This window comes from Malus sylvestris, chromosome 10, assembly GCF_916048215.2.
Source record: "Malus sylvestris chromosome 10, drMalSylv7.2, whole genome shotgun sequence".
Taxonomy (NCBI): domain Eukaryota; kingdom Viridiplantae; phylum Streptophyta; class Magnoliopsida; order Rosales; family Rosaceae; genus Malus; species Malus sylvestris.
The window spans coordinates 23,202,436-23,225,461 of NC_062269.1; the positions used below are offsets into that span (position 1 = coordinate 23,202,436).

At 35.9% G+C, this 23,026-nt stretch overlaps 1 protein-coding gene and 1 non-coding gene across 4 annotated transcripts; one reads left to right on the plus strand and one right to left on the minus strand.

Annotated features, from left to right (window-relative positions):
* Positions 1 to 11,992: 11,992 nt before the first annotated feature.
* TRNAA-UGC (transfer RNA alanine (anticodon UGC)) lies at positions 11,993 to 12,065 on the minus strand. Its single transcript has one exon. It is a non-coding gene; the product is annotated as a tRNA-Ala (tRNA).
* Positions 12,066 to 14,638: 2,573 nt separating this feature from the next.
* LOC126585375 (uncharacterized) lies at positions 14,639 to 22,753 on the plus strand. 3 transcript variants are annotated; one of them, XM_050249782.1, is made up of 14 exons: positions 14,642 to 15,125; positions 18,690 to 18,801; positions 19,553 to 19,665; positions 20,090 to 20,212; positions 20,308 to 20,519; positions 20,613 to 20,688; positions 20,778 to 20,897; positions 21,001 to 21,081; positions 21,447 to 21,479; positions 21,590 to 21,643; positions 21,738 to 21,779; positions 22,009 to 22,087; positions 22,199 to 22,269; positions 22,354 to 22,753. In XM_050249782.1, exons 1-14 carry the CDS (start codon positions 14,955 to 14,957, stop codon positions 22,432 to 22,434), a joined length of 1,368 nt encoding a protein of 455 aa, XP_050105739.1. In that variant the 5' UTR covers positions 14,642 to 14,954; the 3' UTR covers positions 22,435 to 22,753. The 3 variants fall into 3 exon arrangements, with proteins under 3 accessions (XP_050105741.1, XP_050105739.1, XP_050105740.1); XM_050249783.1 differs by having other exon boundaries at positions 20,778 to 20,864; XM_050249784.1 differs by lacking the exons at positions 21,590 to 21,643; positions 21,738 to 21,779; positions 22,009 to 22,087; positions 22,199 to 22,269; positions 22,354 to 22,753 and adding an exon at positions 21,692 to 21,710 and having other exon boundaries at positions 14,639 to 15,125; positions 21,447 to 21,535.
* Positions 22,754 to 23,026: the final 273 nt, after the last annotated feature.

Below are 23,026 nucleotides of genomic sequence, written 5' to 3' on the forward strand. Positions count from 1 at the left end.
TTTCAGTCATGTAGCTTGCTATAAATCAATGTTCACATGATCCACAACTTAACCACTTAAGCAAACCAATAAGTATGAAATTTTATACGAAACGTCTCAATTCAATTAGTAGTGAACTATTTATTATAAGGACACCTACCCGTTTAAATAGGTGTCTAGGTTGGAGGTTGGTGCTAATGAAAACGACGCGTATACCCGTTTAAAGAGGTATCTAGGTTTATATGTGTTGTATATGTTTATCATAGATTCGTGATTAGGTAAAGAGATAACATTCATTGAGATTAATTAAATTAATCAGATGGAGTGTGGCTCAAATTAAAATGGTATGTAAACAGGTGGCATTCGAGAATGAAGAATCTAAATTATTAGGGTTGCTTCCAAATTTTGAAATTAAAAATGGGAAAGGGTATGAAATGGTGAGTTGTTGGTATGGCCCGTCTCTCTAATCATTACTCATTAGTCATATCTCTCCCAACCTACAACCGTATGAACGTATTAAGCTTGCAGCGCATAAACCGTATAATGAACCAAAGTCTTGGGGTTGAGACGCTTAATTATTTGACATGATTGGTCAATTAAAGCATGTTTAATAATTATTTTGTTTTCAGTCTTTAATTTCACATTTTTATTTGAGATATGAATAAAGTATGTTGAGAAAACGAGATAAAAGACAAGGAAAAAATGAGTGATGAAATCAAAATCTTGAAAGTGAAAATTAGTTTTTTTTTTTTCCTTTTTTTTTCTTTTCATTTAGGTCTTTCCTTATACATTTCTTCAATATTTCTAATGGTTTTAGGTATTTTTTTTTTTTTTACCATTTGTGTGCTTGACCTTATACATTTCTTATACATCTCTCCTTTTCCCAAAACTTATTTGACCTTTAGTGTAATTAGAGTAATGTTACATAGACTAAATTTGCAAACCAAATGATGTGTCACCAATGAGAAATAAGCACATCAATCTACACTTAAATAATAATCTAATCATTAACTTCCATGTCATTTAGTTTACAAAATTCAATTTACAAATTTAGTCTCCATAGTATTACCTATGTAATTAAATTGAAACTAGATAGGGTGGTGGGTTTTTATCAATGTCTGATGTTCAAAACTCTCGCATCCCCTAAATGATTGTAATAATTTAGAATCATTACCTCTCCCCTTAATAATAATAATTAAAACCCTAATCGATATTTGTAACACCCCGGCCCGGAATAATTTATTTTGGATAATAATTTTGATGATAGGCCCACTTTAAACTCTTTATAATTTTCTATTCAAGGGTTAAGGTTCTTTGCTTTTAATTCCTTAATTCCACAAATGGTCTAAATCATAATTCTCTCACCAAACATACCATAATTCAATTATCTTACCAATTTATTCTCTTAGATCAAGACTCCAACTAAATATTAATTCTCGATTATTTAATTTCACTTATTTTATGGTTGCATCTAACGTCTCATTAGACTGCCTACGTATCCTAAACAGGGATCAAGCCATTCGTAGTTCACATTTCTAAAATTCAAACCAAAACTGAATATATTCATTTAAATCCAACATATACCACAATCGTATTAATATTCAACCCACAACAGTTAGATCTCAAAAGCATAATTAGAAAAACAAAATTCGCAAAAAAAGACAATGTCGGCTCCCTGGCCATGCACCGCCGCACCCGCAGCTGCGGGTGGCGGTTGGCCGCCCCGACTCGCAGGAAAAATTCTACTATTTCTAAAAATTCTCAAAAATTACAAAAATGAAGGTCTCAAAGAGTATAACAAACTTTATACTTGCGGTCAAGTCCAATTTGGCCCAAACCCGCTGGAAACCATATACATGTGTGGCCTCGAATCGTCACCTCTGGTGCTCCGCCGCCCCTACAGTTGTTTGGTCTTTGTTCTAGGCCTCAAGGGAAGTCTAGTAATGGTGGTAATTGGAGGGAAACATTTTACAATTGGTGGAATTCAGACAAGGGTGGCCGCAACACCCACGGGTGTTTTATCACCAAACCACCTCCAAACCCTTATGTTTTTTGGTGTAATTGAGAGAGGGGAGGTAAGGTAAGTGTTCCCAAGTGATGGGTGGTGGCAATCTCATTGTAAAACACCATAAATTTTGACATCAAAAGGTTTAGGAATTTTAAATAATAAATTTCCAAACTTTAAACTTCATAAATTATAAAAATTTCCCAATTCTATTTTCATAACCATAAATCAATTTTTTTTTTCAATTTTCTCCACATATTCATAATTATGAATATATAATTCATATATTTAAGCTTTCAGGGTATTACAACATTGTTTTACAGTCACTTCACACGCCTTGGTATTCATTATTTGGTAAGTAAGTTACTAATTATGTATGAACCCCCACATCGGAAAAATGAAGGACCTTACATGTGCTTGTAAGAGTAGGTTGGACTACTCTCCATATTATAAGCACATACAAGGTGACACACCCCGATCCCGGTGTCCGAAGGATAACGAGATGGACATGTGCTGGTCGATACCGGAAGGTGACGCAAGCCATTTAATTAATGCATATGCCGCAAACATGTAAAACATGCGTATAAATTTTGCGCCGTAACCATGTGAGGTAAAATCAAAATACACACCTTAACAAAATAATAATAATAATAATAATAAGGTACTGATCACTGATAGAAGGAAAATATTCAACTGCAAACATTTAAAAAGTGATAATGCATGGGCATGTTCAAAGCATACTACCAATTCGAAATACAAGCGGAAGCAATATTAAAAAGTGCGATTACTAGAGATGTCCTACGCAGAGGGGAGGACACAAAGTCACTGATATAGGAATGTCTCGTAGCTCGAATCGTACACCTCGTTCCTAGGTCCTGAAGGGGGCACAAAACAAAACATGAGTGGACCAAGTTTAATATAAATAATACTAAAATCAATTACCCTTCAAACGTAAGAACCCTCTGCTTTAGAAAACTCATATAGCATAATAAGTAAAAGATTTTTTGAAAACTCTAGCATGCCATAAAACTTCCATAACACATATATCATATATAGTGTGCTTAGTAGTGGTATCATAATCGCCCGAAGGCACATCCATGGCTTGCTTGAAGGCACATACATTGCCCGCCCGAAGGCATATTCATCACCCGCACAAAGGCACATTGTATGAATACTCGCTAAGTAAGCACATAAAATCATGAACATAATTTATTCAAAATATATATCATCGAAGCTCAATAACTCAAACACTATATCATAAATCCATGTTCATAAATATTTTAGTAAACATAAATTCGATAAAGCATGATATTTCATAAAGTATAAATCCGATAACTGCTAAACGTTTCATAAAACATAGTCATAAAATCATGCTTTTTATTTATGCATTTCTAGTAATAAAATCATGCATTTTAGAAGAGGTCCACTCACAATTACTCTGTTACCAAAGTATCATTCAATAATAGGGAGGATAGGATCAACTTTAATTACGCACCTGAGCACAAAAGATGACTAATTAGTAACCTAACAAGATGATTGAATTTGGAAAAATGGATGTCATATTCAGATTCAGGACATCAAAAAACCAAAGGAGGGACCTCGGGTTCCCCTAGGCGCCACCACAGGGCAGAGGCCCAGAAGGCCAAGCATTGAGTTGTGTCACCGGAAAAGTCGCCGACTGGCGACAGAGCAGAGTACCTCCGGGGAGGCGCGTGTGCTACACTTGCAGCCTCAAGCACCTGCGAGTGCAAGCTACTGGCCTTCCTTGCAAGGCCTGAAACTGATCGGTTTCTGGGCTCGACTTCCCCAGCTTCGTTCGAGCTCGTTTCTCAATCATTTTCGATGTTTCAAAAGCCAAAATGAAGCTTGACACGAGGAGAAAATATTTGTACCAATTTGGGACAGAGTGGTGGCCAGAGTTGGTCGAAAAGTGGCTGCAAAGTGGTTGTCCTCATTGAAAAACTGGGGAAGTTTTCCCTATTAGTTTGCTACGTCCAAAATTTACCAAAACTTCTCAAAACGACTCCCAAACATACACCAAAACACAAACTACAAATTTTGGACTAAGATTGAGGCTTACCTTCATCTAAAAAAGGCGAGAACTCACCGAAGAGATTTCGTGAACAGTGATGGTGCAGAGAAAAAAGAGAGTTTGGGGGGTCCTCTTTTGTTTCTGGGTTCACACGGGTGATGGTGGGGTCATTGTTGTTGTTTGTGTGTGTCCCCTCAAGGAGGGCTGATTTCAGAGATAGCAGAAAGAGTTCAGAGAGAGATGAGAGAAGAGAGTTTAAAGATAGAAGTGACAGAAAAATGGGAAGGCGGGTCACACGAGAAAAAGGGAAGGCTGGGGACAAGGGTATAGAAGTGGGTCCCATTGTCTCACAAATTAAGACCATTAAAGATGAAACATGAAATATCTTCCAAACGTAAAATTACCGAAATACCCTAGACGTTTCGAAATCGTAAAAACTTTGTTCTACCTCTAAATTTGAATTTGCTCGTTCCCAAACATTTGTGGCGCCAAGTACAAAAAGAATAAATTAAGAAAATTAGTCATACGTGTAATGACAATATGGTCAACGAAAGTCAATGCTCATGCTACGAAGGCAATTTGATAAATTCACACATTTAATAATACAAATACTTAAAAATTAAGGACAGGGTATGACAATCTACCCCCTTAAGAGAATTTCATCTCCAAAATTTACTACATCAAGTAAACAGGTACGGATATTGATTTCTCATCAGTTCTTCTGTTTCCCACGTCGTTTCCTCAACTGCTTGGTTCCTCTATAACACATTTACCAATGGAATGACCTTGTTTCTCAACGCTTTATCATGTCGGTCAATGATTCCCACTAGCTCCTCAACATAGCTCATGTCTGGACTCATTTCTAAAGGTTGCGGCTGCAAAACATGAGATGGATCCGGTACGTACTTTCGAAGCATGGAAACATGAAACACGTCGTGTATCGGCAATAATTCGAGTGGTAACTCCAATGTATAAGCAACATCGCCAATTCTCTCTGTAATTTTGTAGGGGCCAACAAACTGAACTTCCTTCGCTTACCAAAGCGGACCACACCCTTCCAGGGCGACAATTTCAAAAATACAAAGGCACCAATTTCATACTCACAATCTTTAGAATGTTGGTTAGCGATACTCTTCTATCGATCTTGTGCCATCTCCAAATTTCTCTTTATCAATTGGATGTTTGCATTAATGGTGTCGACAATTTTGGCCCCACCAAAACTCGTTCACCAACCTCAGTCCAACACAGTGGTGTCATGCACGACCTTCCATATAGTGCTTCAAAAGGTGTCATACCAATACTAGAGTGATAACTGTTATTGTAGGCAAACTCGATAAAGGCAAATAATTATCCCAACTACCCTTGAATTGGAGAACACAAACCCTCAACATGTCCTCCAAAGTCTGGATCGTCCTCTTAGATTGACCATCTTTTTGTGGGTGATAAGCAGTGCTCTACAATAGTTGTGTATCCATGACATCATGGAATGCTTTCCAAAACCTAAAGGTGAATCTTGGATCTCTGTCTGAAACAATGGTAACGGGTACACCATGAAGTTTGACAATATTCCCGATAAACAACTGTGATAACTTCTCCAATGTATAATTTTGTCAAACTGGTTAAAAATGAGCATTCTTAGTGAGCCTATCCACAATTACCCAAATGTCATTAAAACTTAACTGTGTGCTCGGTAATCCAAACACAAAATCCATAGTGATATCCACCCACTTCCAAGCTGGTATAGGGAGATTTTACATCAACCCTTCTAGTCTTTGTCTGTCAGCTTTCACTTGTTTGCAAATTATACATCTCTCCACATACTCCGCTACATCCCATTTCATCACATACCAATATTAGAATGGACGAATAGTATGGTATAATTTAGTACTACCCGGGTGCATCATATATGTCGAAATGTAAGCATCATCAAGGATTTCCTTTTTCATGGACTTCATTGTTTTTGGGCACGAATAATCTATTTCCCATCATCAAAGCTTCATCTTCAAATCCTCAGATCTCATCTCAACCTATTCTACACTTGTTCTTTTAGGTCTACACACTGCTGATCGTGTTCCTGAGCTTTCCAAACAAGATCCACCAATACAGGTCTAATTTGGAAGTGTGCCGACAATGCTCCATGTGGATTTGGAGCCAACGCAAATTCGGTTCCTCTAAGAGAAAAAAAATAATGGAACATGGATGGCTCGGAGGGAAACAAGTTGTCCATAGGATTTCCGATTAAGAGTGTTCACTACGACATTTGCGTGACCATGATGATACTCAATAGTGCAATCGTAGTCACTAATGAGTTCCATCCACCTTCTCTGTATCAAGTTCAACTCCTTCTAGGTGAAAACATATTTCAAGCTCTTGTGATCCGTAAAGATGCGGCACTTCTCGCCGTAAAGGTAATGTCGCCAGATTTTCAAAGCAAAGACTACTGCTCCAAGTTCCAAATCATAAGTGGAGTAATTTTTCTTATAAGGTTTGAGTTTCCTGGAAGCATAGGCTTTGACTTTCCTATGCTGCATCAGAACACAACCTAAGCCTGACAAGGATGCATCACTATAAATTTCAAACTTGTCGTCATTGTCTGGAATAGCAATGACAGAGGCATGAGTAAGACGATGTTTAAACTCCTGGAAGCTCCATTCACAATTTTCATCCCACTCGAATTTGACTCATTTCCAGGTTAACTTAGTAAGAGGCAATCACCGAGAAATCTTGCACAAAGCGTCGATAATAACCAGCTAGACTAAGAAAACTCCTCACTTATGTAACATTCTTAGGTTGCTCCCATACTGTAACTGCAGAAATCTTTTAAGGGTCCACGCAAATTCCCTCAGCAGAAACCACATGCCCGAGAAAACTGATCTGGTCTAAGCAAAATTGACACTTACTAAACTTTGCATACAACCGGTGTTTCCTCAACTTCTCAAACACTAACTTCAAATGTTTCATATGCTCGACATTACTCTTGGAATAAATCAATATGTCATCAATAAATACAATCACAAACTGATCAAGGTACAGTTTAAAAACTATATTTATCAAGTCCATAAAAGCTGCAGGTGCATTTGTTAATCCAAAAGGCATGACACGAAACTCATAATGTCCATACCGAGTGTAAAAAGCGATATTCAGTACATTTTCATTCCTGATTAGCAAGTGATGATAACTCGAACAAAGATCGATCTTTGAGAATACATGACACCTGTCAATTGATCAAACAACTCGTCAATACGAGGTAAGGGATAACGGTTCTTCACTATTACCTGATTTAGTTGTCTATAGTCGATGCAAAGTCTCATCGACCAATCATTCTTCCTTACAAACAGTACAAGAGCACCCCAAGAAGATGTACTAGGTTGGATATAACCTTTATCCACAAGCTCCTGAAGTTGAATATTTAACTCCCTCAATTCAGCTAGTGTCATTCGGTATGGTGTTAAAGAAATGGGATTAGTACTTGGAAGTAAATCGATGGTGAATTCAACTTTCCTTACAGGCGGTAACTCTAAATCTTCAGGAAAGACATTGGTGAATTCATTCACCACCAGCACATCCACAGCACACAAGAAAGGTTCACCTTGCGTGACCACATGAGCTAAGTATCTAACACAACCCTTTTGTAACAACTTCTTCGTCCTGATGGAAAAAATAATGATATTTTGAAGAATCTTTCGCTCACCTTGAAACGTGATTGCTAGTTGTCCAAGCCAATCAAATGTCACAAGCTTCTGTCTACAACTAACATGTGCATCGTGCTTGGATAGCCAATCCATTCCCAAAATGATATTAAACTCAACTAGCTTAAAAGGAACCAAATTGGCCTTTAAAAGTTCTCCCTCGACAGTAATTGGGCAATCCCTAAATTCCCATTGTGCACCAAAACAAATCCCCATGGGGTAATTGTATAAACATATCATAACCAAGCGGTGAAGGTTACAGGTTCACAACCCTTGCAAATTGTGGAGATAAAAAATGAATATGTAGCACCCGGATCAATCAACACACGAACCCAACGATCAAAAGCAAGTAATATACAAGTGATTACTCTGGCATCCTGCTCTGTTTCCCGCTACGTCATGGCATTGATATGTCTGTGAGCCTGTCATCCTGAACCACTATTACGACCTCCATAAGTCCAAGCACCCTGATTACCACGGCATCTGTGGTTACCCTGAGCACGACTGCAAGAAGCTGCCCTAGAATACTGCAGTTGTCTCTGAACAGGAATCTGAGTACCCAAACTACTACTTCCACCATAACCTAAACCAGAAGCAGAATTCTCTGTTGGCCACCCAGTAAGGCAATTACGGGTATAATATCCAATGCCACTACATCTGAAACACAAGTCCATATCTGCAACACATTCTCCCCGATGTCATTTACCACAACGCATACAATTCGAGATTGCTGGAGTAAAGTGACTAAAAGACTATCTCAACATCTCATTGTCATATCCCTCATTGGAAGATCCCGAACCCTGATCACGGTGTTTGAATGAAAATGAGTGTCTAGATCAGATCCCTCATTGGAAGATTCTGAACCCTGATCACGGCGTTTGAATGAAAATGAGTGTCTAGGGCCGAAAGAAAAAGAAAAAGATGAAGGCTCTCTCATGATCTGAGATCGGAAACCTCGACCCTGTTGAAACTGATTTTGAGGTGGATTCTGGGCAACTCAGTTCCAACATGACTGTTTAATCCTCAAAGATACCCGGATCATATCTTCGTATGATGCATAAGTTTGTGGTGCCATAAGTTTGCGGATATCATCATTTAGAGCAATTTCGAGTTGAGTCATCATCTCGTGTGGGTTCCGATAGAGTGGGAGGTAGTGTCTCGCCAATCGTCGAAAAGTATTATCCAGCTCAGTAATCGACAAGTTACCCTGGCAAAATTCTAAGAATTCCTATCTCTTTCTCAACTTGTATTACAGGCTCCTAAAGTGTTTCCTAAAAAGTTTCCTGAAAGCAACCCAAGTCATCATTAAGTTAGGTGGCTGAGAATCTTTCATTGATTTCCACCAAAATCTCACATTACCGTGGAAAAAGTAACCTGCGGTCTTCACCCACTCAGCTGCTGGGCAAGACATACTATCCAGAGTGTCCTCCATCTTCTCAAGCCAATCATCGACTTCCTCACAAGCACCAACAACGTTCAAATAAGTAACACCATGACTCCGAGCAATTTCCATGTAAGTACGACTCTGCTTGCTATTCCTAGGGAAAGCATGTCGCATAGTGAAGGTCAATTGCTAAATTCCACCCATCAAACCAGTATGAGGTCAACGAGGCACATTCCCACCACAAGTATCCTTGATTCTGATAAAAGGCAAAACAAGGTTTAGAAAGATAAAAGATTTCATGATTGTACAAGAAGAATTTTGATTACTAAGTGGAATAAAATGAAATCTTATGTATGCTCTTATACTAATCTGACACGCCTCAATCCCCGTGCCCAAAGGACAACGGGATGGCCACGTGCTGGCAAACACCCAAGGGTGATGCAAGCCATTTAATTAATGCATATGCCGAGAACATGTAAAACATGCATATAAATTTCGCGTCATACCCACACAAGGTAAAATCAAAATACACACCTTAATGAAATAATAATAATAAGGTACTGATCACTGATAGAAGCAAAATATTCAACTGCCAACATTTAAAAAGAGATAATGTATGGACATGTTCAGAGCATACTACTAATTCGAAATACAATTGGAAGGGATATTAAAAGTGTGATTACTAGAGATGTCCTAAACAGATGGGATGTTAAATAAGGATCAAAACGATAAAAATACCCTCAATTTAACAAACAAAAGGCCAAAATAATTTGACAAAAAATTGAGAGTATTTTTGTCATTTTATTCTTATTTAATGGAGATTTTTCATGGAATGACCAAAATGATTGATGATGACAATTTCAGGTACCACTTCTATTGATTTCAAATCTCAAGGATCAAAGTGAGGAGTTATGCAAATCTCAGGAACCATTTTAGCTAAAAAGCCTAAGATTAAATCTACCCTAAATAAACTATATATTATTTATTATATTTTCAATGTGAAAATCTATTATCCAACACAATGGTATATAACTTCTAAAATATGAATGAAACAAGGTTCACATTTTAAGTTGTTTATGGCATATTTTTGAATGACTAGTCGGTCACGTATTCAATCATTAAGATTTGATAATTTTATATGACCATTCATTACTTAATTATACGTGTGAATGCCACACAACGACGGTTTTCACATGCAAAGCCCTAAATAAACTAAATAGCGTTGGAAGTCTCAGGTTCGAAACTCATTGCTAGTGTGGAAGTCAGACTTGTGGTCAGAGGAGACTGAAATTCCTTTATGAGTCTTTCTGGCCTCCGAAATATATAGATAATCATGACTTGCCACCAGTTGTCCCTCCCCCACTTTTTAGAAAAGAAAAAAAAATTGACACATACCCGTTCAAATATGATCTCTCTAAATCACTATTTGTTATGTTGATGATCAGGTATATATATATATATATATATATAGAGAGAGAGAGAGAGAGAGAGAGAGAGAGAGAGAGAGAGAGAGAGAGAGAGAGAGAGAGAGAGAGAGAAGAGAACATTATTTGAGATTAGTAAATTAATAATCAGATGGAGTTTGGTCCTAATTTAAAAGGTTTGTAAATAGGTGGCATTCGAGAATGAAGAATCTATATATGTTAGTGAGCAGTCCCTAGCTAGTAGGCAAAAGTCTTGGGGTTGAAGCCTTGAAGGAGGACACGTAAGCTTAATTAACAGACATAATTGGTTACCTACAGTTTTACATACCACAAATAACCATACTCCATTTGATGGAATTATTTGATCTTAAAGAGAGTTATTCTTTAATTTTGCAGTGAGGAATTATTTTTTGGTTTCGTCTAGTTAGTTGAAGTTCGTACACTTTTTTATTTAGAAGTTAAGGAATACTACGTCCGTCGAACACTGGCGTGAATTATTTTCCAACAGTTATTACATGTGGGCATGTGGGATGCAGAATTAATAAATAAACCGTGCTTAGAAATTGTAAGTAATTTATGTAATTCTGTCCATTTAGTTTGTAGCTGTATCATCAATGAGAGCCTTGTTTGACATAATGTAAAAAGAGGAGCTCTTGTGGAGAACTAACGATTGTGCCTCTCTTGGCTTGGAGTTGGGTACCGTGGAGCTATAAATTAACCACATTCAATAGGAGAATGACATGTGGACAATATGTTCAATATGACGATTTTACTTTTGACATCATGAGTAGACCAAAATATTACGCTAAGTGAATAAGACTTAGTCTGCCATAAGATAATGAGATTTTATGCCATAACGGACCATGGGCTCTCCAGGCCGCCCGTTTTGTTATCGGGCCATACCCTGCCTAGTGGCGGCAGGGCACCGACTTTCCTGAGTCTCTCCTGAGATGTTCGGCGCTTTTGCTCTCTTACTAACAAAGGCCTTCAAGACTACTAGCTGGCAGGACTGCAGCGAATGACTTGCATGATCAAGGATTGTCTAGTATGCTCTGCAGCCTCCCCTCCTAGGAGTAAACGTTACTTACTACTTAAAACTCTCTCAAGTTTTCTTTTTCTATCTACTTCTTTTCTAACTTAGGCATCAGAGACCTTTTAGCGGACTCTTCCAAACCCTAAACGAAATTCGCATACACATACACACCTTTTATTTGTAGGCCAAGAAGCATACACAACCCCATATTTGAGTTTTCAGACATAGTAGCTATTGAAAATTGATATTTTGACCCAAATTTAAACAACCCATAATTAGTTATTAAGATCATAAACTATATTGGCCCAAATTTGCCGAAGAGAGATGCTATTAACACTTTGAAAAAATCATTGTACACTTCAATTTTTATATTTAAAAACAAACACACTTACAAAAAGGTTGCAAAACAACTTTCATATTAATCTGAATTAAAAAATTTACACCTATGGAGATGCAGGGGATCGAACCCTGTACCTCCCGCATGCAAAGCGGGCGCTCTACCATTTGAGCTACATCCCCTTTTGGGAGAAGCATACCGGAAATTATACTTTGAGATGAATCAATCAAATCTCATAGCCAGATCTACATCCCTAGGACCCAAACACCCAAAAGGATAAACAAGTCCGCTGGGATCTTTTAGCTGACGTTGCAGTATGTACCTTTAACAGTGAATTTTTTTTGGCCAAGCCAACCGACGCTTGTAAATATCCTATATGTGGACCAGTTGTATTATGGAAGCCTTGGTCTCGTATATAATTGATACATAAACTAATAATGTCATTCAGTATTACGGTCGGGTGTTGTTATTCTTCACTTATAAGTTAGAGGTTTTAGATTTAATTTTTACCATAAGCGAATTTGAATCATATTACTGTTAGCCTATTGTGAGGTTAAACTCACTCTCTCCCCTATTGTAGATAATATTATTTGTTCAAAAATTAAAATATAAAAAATTAAAAAAAATTAAAAAATAAAACAAGCAGCAATTCATGCAAGACCACAAGTCATAATTAATTCAGGACAAAGATTAGTTTGTTTGTTTGATAGTCATCAATCATAAACTATAATTCATAATTAATTCAGGACAAGATTAGTTTGTTTGTTTGATAGTCATCAATCATAAACTATAATTCATAGTTAATTCATGACAAGATTAGTCACTTCGTTTGATAGTCATCAGTCATAAATTATATTATTATGGGTCCTATCCCCTATCTTTTTGGGTCCAATTTATGTGTCCTATCAATTGATCAATTTCAACCTTGCTCAAATCAAAATTGCGAAGTTGAAATGTGGAAACTATATTCAAATTTTTTTTTTTTTAAATGTAAATGTGGGTTTTATCCCAAGAGAAGAGATGTATAAGGGATGCACTATGGATAAGAAGTAGAGGTTCAAGAAAATCTGTGTGGAGGGAGTCTCTAAGCTTGTGATTTACTCAATCTTAGGGTCTTGCAGTGTTCCTTGACATTTAAAGTTTATAATTGAAAGATATCAAAGGCTTAGCGGCCTCTTTTGATTCCGTCTTCTGGGCTCAAGTTTATAAAGAAGCACACTTCGTGGCAAATGCTATTACTAGTACTGGCCTTCAATTTAACAACCTTCATGTTTCAGATAGAACGTTAACAAATGCTATCTATAAAGCTTATTTCTTTCTTTCCAAAAAAAAAAAAGCTTATTTCTTTGATTGGATAAGGAATGATTGTGACCGAGGTCACTCTATTTAATATTTTTTTAATTTAAAAAAAAATCTTAGATTTTATGTCAAGAATATTTTACATCTCGTTCATTAGAGAATTTTTTGGTAAAAAAATGTAAAATCTTAAGCATTTTACATCTCTGGTTAAAGATGCTCTTAGATGAGTTGAGTTGACCAAGTAACTTTTCAATGTAACCTAATAACACCGTCATGTGGTGTTACAAATTAATTATAATTATTTTGAGTACAAAGATATATTTTACATTAAGCGGAGGGGAAGTTAAGCTAAATTATACAGTGAACAACCTAATTTGATATCGAATTCGCCATCTACAAGATTCAAACCTAAGACCTCTCACTTACAAGTGAAGAGGAATACCACCAGACCGTAGTATTGAGTGACTAATGATAATTATTATACCATGAGTATATGTATTAATATTATAACAAGGATAAATGGTAAGGAGACACTCTCTGAAGGTGGCAGAGAGTCGTTTTTTTTTTTTAAAGAAATGCTAAGGTGATTGTCTCAAAAGTGGAACTTTCTATGGATTCTCTGCCACCTCATGTTTTTTGCACAATATTTTATAATGTTGACACGAAAATTAACGTTAAACTGTAAGATGACAGAAAGTTCATAAAAAATCTCACTTTAAAAAATCCTCTTAGCATTTCTCTTTCTCTTATGACATGTCTATTTATTAATGGCAACGAGTATTTATCAAACTCTATACACCCTGTTTTCGCCAAAATTGCGCTTATGCGACTTTTTTCGCCCTAAATACTTTTGCACTTTCTCTCCATGTTTTTTTCTTTGTCAAATCATCATATATTTACTCTATGAGAATGATATTATAAAAGAATGCTGTTATCGTCACATACCATTAAAATTAATTGGAGAGTAATTAATGTAAGGTTGAATGAAGGTGAACGTAGGTGCCAAATTGTAACACAATTTGAAGTTGTGGTTAATTTTAATTTTTTTAAATTTATATAGTAATTATTACACAACATCAAAACAAAATTCCGCTGTTATATTGCCAATTTCCCATTGAATTATATATGAATTGGTTTTGTTTGTTGGATACTCCTCATCATATGTCAGATAAATTGAGTTTTTTTATTTTTTATTTTTGATAAAGGATTACAACTGGTGACAAACCACGGTTATCCAATTCTTTCAGATTCAAAAAGACTATGAGGAATTTTACCCTATCCGTTACTACAATTAAACAAACTTACTAACTCCGAACATTGAACCCGGAATCTCCTATATTTTTCTTTCTTCCTGGCCCTGACATTAATTAGAAGCAACGAAACGAATAAAATCTATTCATTAGTTTCGCTTTTCTTTGTCGTTGACTCATTGGTCGGTTAAAATTAAGATCCCTACAACCCCACTCTCCTTCGCACAACTCCCCCTCCCACTCAGAATATACATATGCCGACCTCCCATTTTCTCTATCTCTTTCTCTGTCTCCCCAGTGCCCACTCACGGTAAAAAGGGCCAAAGCAAAAGGGCAAACATACAAGCGTATGCTTACAAGCAAGGCACAGCGAAACGCTCTTCAAACTCCATCACCGTTAAGAAACTAACAGAGAGACACACTACTTTTTCGTTTTTAAGCTTAAGTTTACTGTATTTGTAGAAGTAGTAGTTTCGAGAGAGAGAGAGAGAGAGAGAGAGAGAGAGAGAGAGAGAGAGAGGCATGGAGATGGAGGGCATTGGAGGACTGAGGCATCTGTTTATGACAGTGTTTTTGCATGGGTTTGCAAGCTTCATGGTGATTCCAGCCATAATTGATATCACTATGCTGGCTCTTTGCCCTGGTCGAGATGAGTGCTCCCTTGCCATTTACCTCTCTGGTTTTCAACAAGCGGTATGTACATGCATATATATGTTATATGAATATATATATATATATATATATATATATATATATTATATGTTAATTAATTTGTCGTTGCCTTATGGTTTCCTTTTCATGTATAATATATGTTAGCTTCTTCACACACATGAATCATGCATGTATCTTAATTTATACTTCCATGTCCCTTAATTCCCTCTTTCATTTGATTAATTCCACAGATGACATCAAAGAGGAGCCATATAAAGTTTTTTAGTTGTATTCATGATCTCTCTCATGAATTTAGTTTAATCCGCCGATGATATCATAAAATTTCTTAGTTAATTTTATAGGTATGTTGCAAATTCATTTTATAATAATTATTCATTAAAGAAAAAAGTGGAATCAGTTCCAGCGAGCACATATAAGAATTTATATATTAAGGTAATTACTAAGTACATTAAGAAGAAGAAAAAGAAAGAAAAAAAGCACATCCAAAGAGAACATCAACTTTTCGGTAGGGTTCAATGGATTCTAACTAGCTAGGAGTTTTCAACTTTACCTTGTTTAGGAAAAGAGTATATAAAGTTACCCTTATTACTTTTACCTGTATTTTTACTATTTCAATAAACTAATTTTGTTGTTTTTATGCCTAGCGAGATTTTTATGTCAACAGATAATTATGTAAATTAAATGCGTGCGTCTAACCATTTGAGCTAGATTTTTGTGCGTCCGTCTAACTAGATATGAGTAGCTAGATCTTCCCAACTAAACTTCATACCCACCAAACTGGCTATCCATGTCCATACGTTTCAGTATATTATCGTTCGTACATTTCACCATTTGAGCGCATTAATTACTTTTGAGTATTACGTGCAATTTAATTAGATAAAAAAACAAAAGAAGCGTATTCCGCACTTAATGACCTAGAACCAAACAAATCTCTGTCGCAATCCTAATGATGCTGGAATTTTTATTTTCAAGAGTATTACTTAGGACGTTATGTGTATTTATATAATTTATTCTTTTAGATTTGAGTACAATTGTAATTTCATATAATATTTGTAAACATTTCAATCAAATTTTGAATTTGATAGCCTATGTGGCATTTTGACATTTTTCAAAGTTTTGCTCTCCATCCGATATGTCAAATTAAATTATTATTTTATTATACTATTTTCTTTTCATAATATATTTCAAAATTTTACATATATAGATAATTGATAATAAAAATTCATATTATTTAACAATGGAATACAAATACAAATAATTTAATAAAAGTACAAGAACCCCCAAATCAGCACTAACCCAAAAACACCTACACCAAAATATCACCACTGAGATTAGCACCACCACAGCAGCCACCTGAACACGTGTGGAAAGAGACTCGGAGAGAACAACGGGCGACGATAGGGGTGGAACGCAGCATCTTCATTTGGTAGGGAAATAAGTGGCGGGGAACTTAGCAAGTAGAGGGGAGATTAGAGTAAAGATATTGTAGGTGAACCAGTTGGTTCTAATAGGGGTTGGACATGCTAGGTTAAGAGGTGGGCAACGAAAAGAGGGATTGAGATGAGGAGAATTGAGATAGAGGTGGATGTGGGAGGGGTGGATCTGCATAGAGAGAAAACACAGAGGAAGAGAAAAATGGAGAAGAGAAGAAAACAATATAAAAAAATTAATAAAAAAACATTTAATAATTAATTTAAAAATATTTGAAGCTACTGTCAAATTTGGCAGCAAGGGGGACATATGTCTTTTCAGGTTATGCCATATCAGATTTTGCTTCTCGGTTGGAAAACTTTGATGCTGTCTTTTATTACCATTATTGCTGATTTGGATATTTTGATATCTTATTTGGAGATACTCTTATTATTTCATTTTAATTTCATGCAACCTTTATAAATTTTGTTAAGTGAAGATGTGGTAACCGTGCATTTCACATTTGTATGACGTGACTGCCAACTCGTGCCATATGGCCAAAACACTATAAAAATTATTTAAATTTATTTAATTTTTTCATCGCACCACTGTCACTCCTCTCGCCCGCTCAGCTTACCCCTTTCTCTTGTCAGCTAAGAGCACTTCCACCCCTAACAAATAAGCTAGGCCAAAGTCTATTTTTCTAGCCTAGCCCTCTAAAACCCCACTCTACCGCATCCAATAGGATGACCCAAAGTGGAGGCCAGCTTTGAGCTCAGCACATAATGGAGTAAGCAAGGAACCGGCCTACATGATGTCAAGCTAACGTCAGCCATGTGAATTTTTTTTTGGTTTTTTTTTTCCGATTGGGGCGTGGGATACACGCGCTCGTCGGCGCACATTCCTGCATTAAAAAAATGTCACAATCTTACCATGGGCCACGTGTCCACATTTGGGTAGTTGGATTTCAATCTTTTTGAAATCCAACGGTCCAGATTAATTAACTTAATAAAAAAATTAAAAAAATTGTTTAAAAATACAAGAAAAAAATTAAACTAATTTTTTTTATATAAATACCTAACCATCTTCCACAAAAATTGTACTTTCGGATAATAACACATGGAGTGATAAGATTGGTTAATAATTTTATCCGAAATTGAAAATAAAATTATTTTTTTATTATTTTTTAAAAAATTAATAATATTTTAATACCAATTGACTAGACTTTAGCCGAGCTTTTTTTTAAGGATGGAGATTCATATGGCCAATTACTTTTCATTTGTGTGGATTAAATGGATTTTGGGACATCTATTTTTTTAGGAGTGGAATTGCTCTAATATCAAAACATTTTTTTTTAAATAAAAATCTTAGATAACATTTCTAAAAAAAAATATTATTTTCTATATATGGCATATTATTGACTACCACCACAGCAACAAAAGAGTAGGAGTTAAAGATATTGTATAAAATTACAACTAAAATAGAAGTTTTAAGTATAAAATTGTAATTGCGCACGGATCTGAATGGATAATTTACCCACCTTACATGTATGGTCAAGCAAAGGTGGGCCTCCATCTTGAACTGAGGAGTAAAGCAATGGTAACACCATAGATCACGCGTGGGAGTCACGTCCTCTTTAAGTCGTTTAGCAGTACACACTAGTTTATATGATTTTGATTCTCATATAAAGAAATCAAGTTGTATGAGCTTAATTTTTGCCACAATGTTTTTGTCATGTTGTGTGTATTTTTTATAGTTGTGAGAGTTATATTACGTAGAAATTAAATTACTAGGTTATAAAAATAGACAACGTAACTCACTCTTATGATATTCAAATTTTTCAACCTAGCATGTGAGTTTGATTTTAATTTATAGAAATCCAACTCAAAATTTAATTTATAGAAATCTAACTCAAAATTTTTAACTCACTGTAACAGACCTTACTCGTTTTTTACAAACAAGTTTATTGTTAATCGGATTGTCGATTACAAGATTCAGTGCAACATTTAGACAAAAATGAACTTAATTAATAGGTCAAATACACAGTATCACAACACAAACGTGTATCGTGCATATTTATAGTCTCTAAGATTAATTATACATAGTCGAATTAGTATTATATATGTGAGGAGAGGTGGTGATAAACTAGTGGGCATACGCGTGTGTTGGATGCAGATGATAGGTTTGGGAACGGTGGTGATGACTCCACTAATTGGGAATCTGTCGGATGTGTATGGGAGGAAGTCTCTTCTCACGATCCCAATGACACTCTCCATTGTCCCACTAGGTTGGTATTCCACTAATTACTAATTAGTAATTGCATGTGTGTAGTTTCTCTGATTTTCCTCCTTTTTCTTTTGCTTGATGATAGCTATGTTTCTTTAGTGCAAGCCTGCTCTGCATGCGCCCGCCACGTCTCCATTTTACTTTCATACTTTAACTGTGGTATCAATATTATTGGACCTAAGAATGTTCCGCCTTTTCACTATATTAATTTGAATATATTGTTGAGCGCAAAATTTATGTTTTAATGGTTGATATTAACAAATGAATACAAACATGCTACACAAGTTACTACTTTAATGAACTGATAATAGGATGTGATTTTTAAAACTGTATTAAAATAGTTTTTGACATTTCAAGAAGAATGATGATATTCACACTTCTTTTTACTTTACACAAATTCTTTTCGATTTTTTGTCATCGAATTAAATGAATTAAAAAAAATCAAATGACAGAAATTAATAAAAAAAACGTATGAAAAAAAAAAGTGCATAAATAACATCATTTCAATATATTAGATAAGAATCTCGTAGACATTTGTTTTGGCTAGACTTTTTTCTTGCTAGTGGGGTATAGGTATACTGGTCAAGCTTCAATCACTCAATTTTTACCACTGTTTCGAATTGTGTTCTTCTTGTCCACTTTTTGGTGGGCAGCGATGCTCTGTGACTTTTTAATTTCTTGTCTCCAAGCATTAATGTAGATGAGATGATAGCACTGATTATATGCCCTTTCTTTGTCTTCTTTTTTGGTAGCGATATTGGCGTATAGCAGGAAGACAAGCTTCTTTTATGCCTACTATGTGCTGAGGACAGTAACTGCCTTGGTAGGTGAAGGCAGCATCAACTGCCTCACCCTTGCTTATGTGGTATGTATAAATATGCAGTCCCTAAAACCACTTGTATTGTACTATTCAAGTCATTGATAACTTGAGTGTTATGTTGGTCTTAATTAATTACGCAACTTCATATTTGAGAATCTAGCGCTTGTTTAGTATGGTATCAATAGTTCTAGTTTTACGTGCAGGATCAAATTGTACTTAAATGGGAGAGTGTTAGCGCGATATACATTGTTTTCTTATTATTTGACATGTTAAGTTTTTCCAGAGCCAGTTAGTTGCCTAAAACAAACTACTACGTGATTAAACAAGTTAACTATATATGATGTATGATTAAACAAGTTATTGCATATTTGTTTTTAATTAGTTATGAGTCATGGCATACTTTGAGGAGGGGCATTAATTTGATCTCTCATTGCTAAAATGACGTATAAAATTGCTGTCTTAATTCCAGGCCGACAATGTTTCAGAGAGAGAACGAATATCTGCATTTGGAATTCTTGCTGGATTTACCTCAGCAGCATTTGTATGTGGAACCTTAGCAGCTCGTTTCCTCTCCACTGCTTCAACATTTCAGGTGTTCATTCCCAACCTGGACCAATAAGTCCTACTATACCTATTAATCTTTGTCATAATTCAAATAATTCTAATTCTTGTTTATATATGGCTTAGGTTGCTGCCTTTGCATCAATGCTTTCAACTATCTACATGAGAATTTTTCTCAAGGAGAGCTTGCCGGGCGATGATAGTACTTTGAGGCAGCCTATCTTGAAAGGAGGAGTACCAGAAGTTGTTGATGAAGGTGATGTCTACTCGCCGAAAACAATACAAGTATTTAAGAAAATTCCATCTCCAGGAGATTTGATTTCCCTACTAAGGAGTAGGTAAGAGTTTTGTTAAATTTGTGTCAAATATCATCACATGTGGTAAAATCCCTTATCTTACTAAGATAACTTGTAAAACCCTGTATGTTGCAGTAAGATTCTGTCACAAGCAGCAGTTGTTTCCTTCTTTCATAGCCTGGCAGAGGGTGGCATGCAAGCTTCATTAATGGTACGATTTTTATTTACCCTAATTTCCAACTTCCATGGTCTTTTTAGTTGCTCGAAACCCAAATTTTTACCTCAGTTTTTACCGTGCAGTATTTCTTAAAGGCTCGTTTCCACTTCAACAAGAATCAGTTTGCTGATCTAATGCTGATTGTTGGGATATCAGGGACCATATCACAGGCTAGCAATACCCAAACCTTCTGCTGCTACAGTGTATATATATATAGACACACACACACACACACATATATGTACATATATATTTATATACCTCTTATAAATAGATTCCTTAATTTGCTGTTTGTGACTTCTGCAGCTACTTTTCATGCCTATGTTGGCAACTGCTATAGGAGAGGAAAAGTTGCTTGCAATTGGGCTCATAATGGGCAGTATGAATGTATGTGCCTTTGCTTCAACTCTTCCTTACGATCCTCTAATTGAATGTGTCGCTGCCAAGTGTTAACTCATGATTTTACTATGGTCAGTCTCATGCATGAGCATGCGACTTATGAGCATAGGTCGGATGTGGTCCAATAGTGATCTATGGTTAGAAATTACCAATGTGCACATGTGATTTATGACCAAATGTCGATTCCACAGTGACCTATAGTCAGAAATCACACATGCGCACGTGAACTACAGATGGCCTATAGCATAGCTCTCACTATATATTGATTCAAAACCTATAATAGCATAGCTCTCACTGTATATCGAATCATTGATTCAAAAACATTTCTGACTCTTAGATCTGGCCTTGTGCAGATGTTTCTTAACAGCATATCATGGGCAGTTTGGGTATATCATCCATTGCTGAACTTGCAAACTTCCTTCAGTACATGTTTCTTCACATAGTTACGTTTCTTTTGTTTTATAAAGTCGTTGAAAGAGACGTTCAAATGTTGCAGGTTCCTTATGCTGCGACTCTGTTTACTGTTTTTGGATTTTTAGTGCAGCCAAGTGTATGTTTTTGCTTTAATCTTGGTAAAAACTATTTTTCTCTATCTTAGTTGAAGAACTACGACGGACTGACGGTGAAAATTTTCTGACTCACAGATACGCAGCATCGCATCAAAACAAGTTGGACCCAATGATCAGGTAATTTTACCAAGGACTTTAGTAGACTTAGGGCATGTAAGAAGCACTTTCCTCGTAAGCTCATTACGTTGGAATTTTTATTAAAAACCTAAATGCTTTCTGAAAAAGCACTTGGAAATGCTTCTTCAAAACATCGCAATTTTTTTTTCTTTTTTATCAAATATTTCAGAGGCGCTCATGTTCATACATGTTATAATCGACTTATTTAAAAAGCAAAATTCATGTTCAGGGAAAGGCTCAAGGGTGCATTTCAGGCATAAGCTCCTTTGCCAACATTGTTTCTCCATTAATTTTCAGTCCTCTAACAGGTATTTGTGGAATTTATCATTTTTTATTTTTTATTTGTGATTTTTGGGCAGATAAATCCTGTAATCCAAAATTTGACCAATTTGTCCTATTAAATATACATATATATCCAGCTTTATTCCTGTCTGAAGAAGCACCATTTTATTTCCCTGGCTTCAGTATTCTGTGCATTGGCCTTGCAACGGTAAGAATAATTCCCATGCATTTTCTTGAAAAGTAGAATTTTTCATTTCATATTTTTATTTAATTAATTTATTTATTTGTGCAGATTATTGCCTTCGTTCAGAGCCTAATGATAAGGGCTTCTCCTCACAAAACCAGCACCAACATCTGCGTGGAATCTCCCTAGTCAGAATTCAAATTATACAGAATTCTGACTTACAGCTTTCATCTTATGGAGCCCTTTAATTCATACAGGATAAAGCTTTTGCCTGCCAGAATCTCAAAAGCTAATGGGTGGCCGGAACCCGCAGCGTCCGCCATGATCGGCCGTAGTTAAAATCAGCCAGGTTACACGGTAAATGAGATGATGCAAACATATAAATAGGTAAAGTCAGTAAAAATCAGTTTGTACCCTGTAAAATCAGCGTTCTTCTATATTTCTTTCTTTTGTGTATCGGTATTTATAACGTTACAAGATTATTATATACAAAAATTTCAGTTGTCCATTTTCTGCATGTCTATATTATATCATACGACAAAAGTTTTGATCAGATTAATCTTCCAAGAATGTAAATTCAGGAAATGATCTCTGTGCAAGATTAAACAGGCTTACAGGTAAAACTATTGTTATCCGCCACCAGAAAACTCGCCCTAATCTGATTTCCGAAAGCAAGTATACGAACAAAGAAAAATTCTAGCTGGCAAAACTCTTTTGACAGTATATAATAGATTCGCCTCTATAGAACGAATTTCTATCAACCGTGGATGGAACTCTGTGC

Excerpts from the sequence above, each read along its gene's own strand:
- LOC126585375 (XM_050249782.1), top strand. The coding sequence starts at position 14,955 with ATGGAGATGGAGGGCATTGGAGGACTGAGGCATCTGTTTATGACAGTG. Across the intron at positions 19,666-20,089 it reads GCCTCACCCTTGCTTATGTG|GCCGACAATGTTTCAGAGAG; the intron begins GTATGTATAAAT and ends TCTTAATTCCAG. Across the intron at positions 20,689-20,777 it reads GCATGCAAGCTTCATTAATG|TATTTCTTAAAGGCTCGTTT; the intron begins GTACGATTTTTA and ends TTTACCGTGCAG.